The sequence below is a fragment of the Gracilinanus agilis genome, chromosome 2 (assembly GCF_016433145.1).
Source record: "Gracilinanus agilis isolate LMUSP501 chromosome 2, AgileGrace, whole genome shotgun sequence".
In the NCBI taxonomy this organism is placed as follows: domain Eukaryota; kingdom Metazoa; phylum Chordata; class Mammalia; order Didelphimorphia; family Didelphidae; genus Gracilinanus; species Gracilinanus agilis.
In genome coordinates, this window is record NC_058131.1 from 396,965,973 (window position 1) to 396,968,961 (window position 2,989).

Sequence of the window (2,989 nt, forward strand, 5' to 3'; positions counted from 1 at the left end):
ATCCTCAACTTTCAACAAAATAAGGTCTTATACTGTCATTTTTATGGTGGAATTTACTACTCTAAGGAACAATTTTCAGACGCCAAATTTGAAGGGTTAGAAATAGAAGGATTTCACAACTTCCTCACTTATTACTAACCAGGGTTAAATAATCTCAGACTATCAAACTTTTCACCCAGGTTGAAGCCCTCCAAGAAATACCAAATCTAATAAGCTCCCAAGATCACAAAAAACTCAGCCTTTCCCATTCCTCCTTTAGCCTGGCTTAAGACACTGAAGCTAGTATCATTTTAGACTCAACTCATTCAAAGTAACAAACTGAAGAATGACCAAAAACAAATTTTTATTTTTACAACTAAATAAATGTAATTCTATGTGTCAATCACTAGTTTTTTCCCCAAAGTAACATGCTATAAATAAGCAAACTAAACCTGGGCACTGATGTATATGGACTCCCTAGATGTCTCACTGGGCTTAGTTACACCACTCACAGTAAAAAGACATTTTGAGTACCAAGTATAGCATGATGTTAAGCCATTTTAGCTTCTGCACATACATGTTGCACTTCTGGCTGAAAATGCAGAGAATTCGAAGCATTACACTGTAAGCTCGGTTGCACTGTTTTAAATGGCATCAATATCAATGTCATCATCCTTGTTATCAGCAGACTTCACAGTTTCAACTTTAGGTATGCTGGCAGTCTTAGAATACACCACCTCAATATTTTCATCTTCATCTTCCTCTTCTCCACCAGAAGACTCTTCTTCTGCTTCCTTTAGCCATTTTATAAAGGGCTCTGCTTTGACACGAATCTCTTCAGCAAGTTCCTTTGAGATGTATTTCTTAGAGGCCTTTTCTGACCAGCTAATGATGACCTCTTCTTCCAAAAGGTCTGCATCATACATTTCCTTCAAGATATGTGGAATATTGGAGATGAGCTGAGCTTGATGCATAGCTACCACACACTCCAAATCATGAAGAAAGTACCTCTGAGCTTTTTTTTTGTTATTGTGGCAGAATCGTAGAAAATGACGTCTATATTTCTTAATTTGTTCTCGAATCTTCTCATTTAAAAGAACCTCAGTCAACACAAAAGGGTCCATAACTTTTACCCAGTCTTTCTGCTTCTGCAACAATTTCTTTGTCAGAAGTATCAATAATACCTTCTTCTTTCTTTTTCTTCACAAAGTCAAATAAAATATTGACTCTTTCTTCAACTGTCCTTTCTAGGTCATCACTAAGTGTCAGAACTTTTGCATGATCACTAATTTCATCCATTCTGCGTCTTTGAGCTTCTTCAGTTGTATCCTCTCCCCAGTCTTCATCCTCATCATCTTCCACAGCATGTGGAGGGTTAAGTTCATTGGGTGGTGGTGGTGATGGTGTTGTCTCATTGCTGGACACAGAACCATTTTCTTTGTCTTTGCCCTTTCTATTTTTCTTTTGTTTTTCTATTTTCCGTAACACTCTCACTATTCTCAGGTGGGTTCTTGAGAATGAATGTGCAGAGTTTATGGTTTGTGTCAAGTATGCCTCGATAGCCACAGGCTTTGCAAGAGTTACCTATTGTTTTTTTCTTAGGATTGACATGCATATCAGTTCCAGGATTCTCACACTCGGGACAGAGAACAAATTTTTTAATGAGTCCATCCAACATGTCTTGCAGCTTATTCGCCTCATGAGATCCATTGACAATATAACGGTCATTCTTAGCATCAAACTGGGTCTGTGCTCCCAGCTCACAACCAAAATATTTGGTAGGATACGTTGGAGGCCGATTAAGCACCTTTGCAAAGTCAACCATGTTGATTATAACTGTCTTTATTCCATTTCCTTTGCCCTCAACCTTAGCAATCAGACTGGGCATTTTGTAGCGATAGAACTGATCTAAAACACTGCGGTTGACGTTGACAGACATTTTGGCTTATTAGTAGTAGTTTTATCAATAAGAGGAAGAGATCTTTGATTGCAACTTTTTGGTATCTTCTGTCTGGAGAAGAAGGGATGGCAAACGACTGCAAGAGTTCTCGGTCTCTAACATGAAAAAGTTTTTGCCACAGAGGCTGTAAGCGTCTTGCTTGTATGCTATATTTCCCCAATACAGGTACCAATGGCTGCGCAACAGCTCGTTTTCGACAAATAAAGACATAAACCCAACATTGCTCATTCGGGACTGGTATGAAGTGTCTGAGGCGCGGGATAAACAAGAGTCAGAGCAGCAGCAAGAGGTGGAGGAGGAGGAAGGGAATAGGAGGAGGAGAAAGGAGGAGGAAGCGGAGTGGGAAGAGTGGCCCAAGCCAGGTGCAGACCCAGTGCGGGGAGAAGGGGGGGAGGGGTGGTACCAGGGATGTGGGGGGGGGGGAGGCAACACCCTTTGGCACCTAGGAACCTGGTGACCTCTGGAATGTTCTCGCTCTGACTCCCTATACTTCCTTTTAGCTAAAATTTTTCCCATTCCAGCTAAGAATTGCCCCTAAAACCAGCCCCAAAATCTTTGCCTTAAAAAACCTCCTCAACTCTGCTTCTGTAGCCAGATTCTCCATATTCCCCCCTGGATTCTGCCCCCTCCCCCATTGCCTCTTCACCAGTAGAGGACATTATTGAGCACTCAATTTTGCCTCTTGCTGAAATGCAGTGTCTGCTTTTCTGCCACTGGAGAGCAGCAATAAAATCATATGATATCATATGAAATATTATAAAATACTATAAAGTAAGACCTTTATAAAATACAACACCAAGCATCATGATTGCTATTTTAAATCCTTTAATTTGAATTACCTGGACTATTTCATTCATTTTTACTCCTACAGAAGGCAGTTTAGATAAACAAGGTTTCACACTATGCTGTGGAGAGGAAAATCTTGAAAACAATTTGGTACTAAGTAAATAGTGATAGATTAGTGAAAAAGATTAGGTATACAATACATAGTAGTAAATGACCATAGCAATTTATTCTTTGATAAACTTAAAGACCAAAACTTTGGACATA

The 2,989-nt window shown here is 39.7% G+C and overlaps 1 protein-coding gene across 1 annotated transcript; it reads right to left on the reverse strand.

The window, feature by feature from the left end:
• Positions 1–525: 525 nt before the first annotated feature.
• On the reverse strand, positions 526–1,957 carry LOC123235621 (eukaryotic translation initiation factor 5-like). Its single transcript, XM_044661813.1, is given in 3 exon segments — positions 526–1,113; positions 1,115–1,459; positions 1,461–1,957. Coding segments are annotated over 3 exon segments (1,293 nt in total). The 5' UTR covers positions 1,919–1,957; the 3' UTR covers positions 526–623.
• Positions 1,958–2,989: the final 1,032 nt, after the last annotated feature.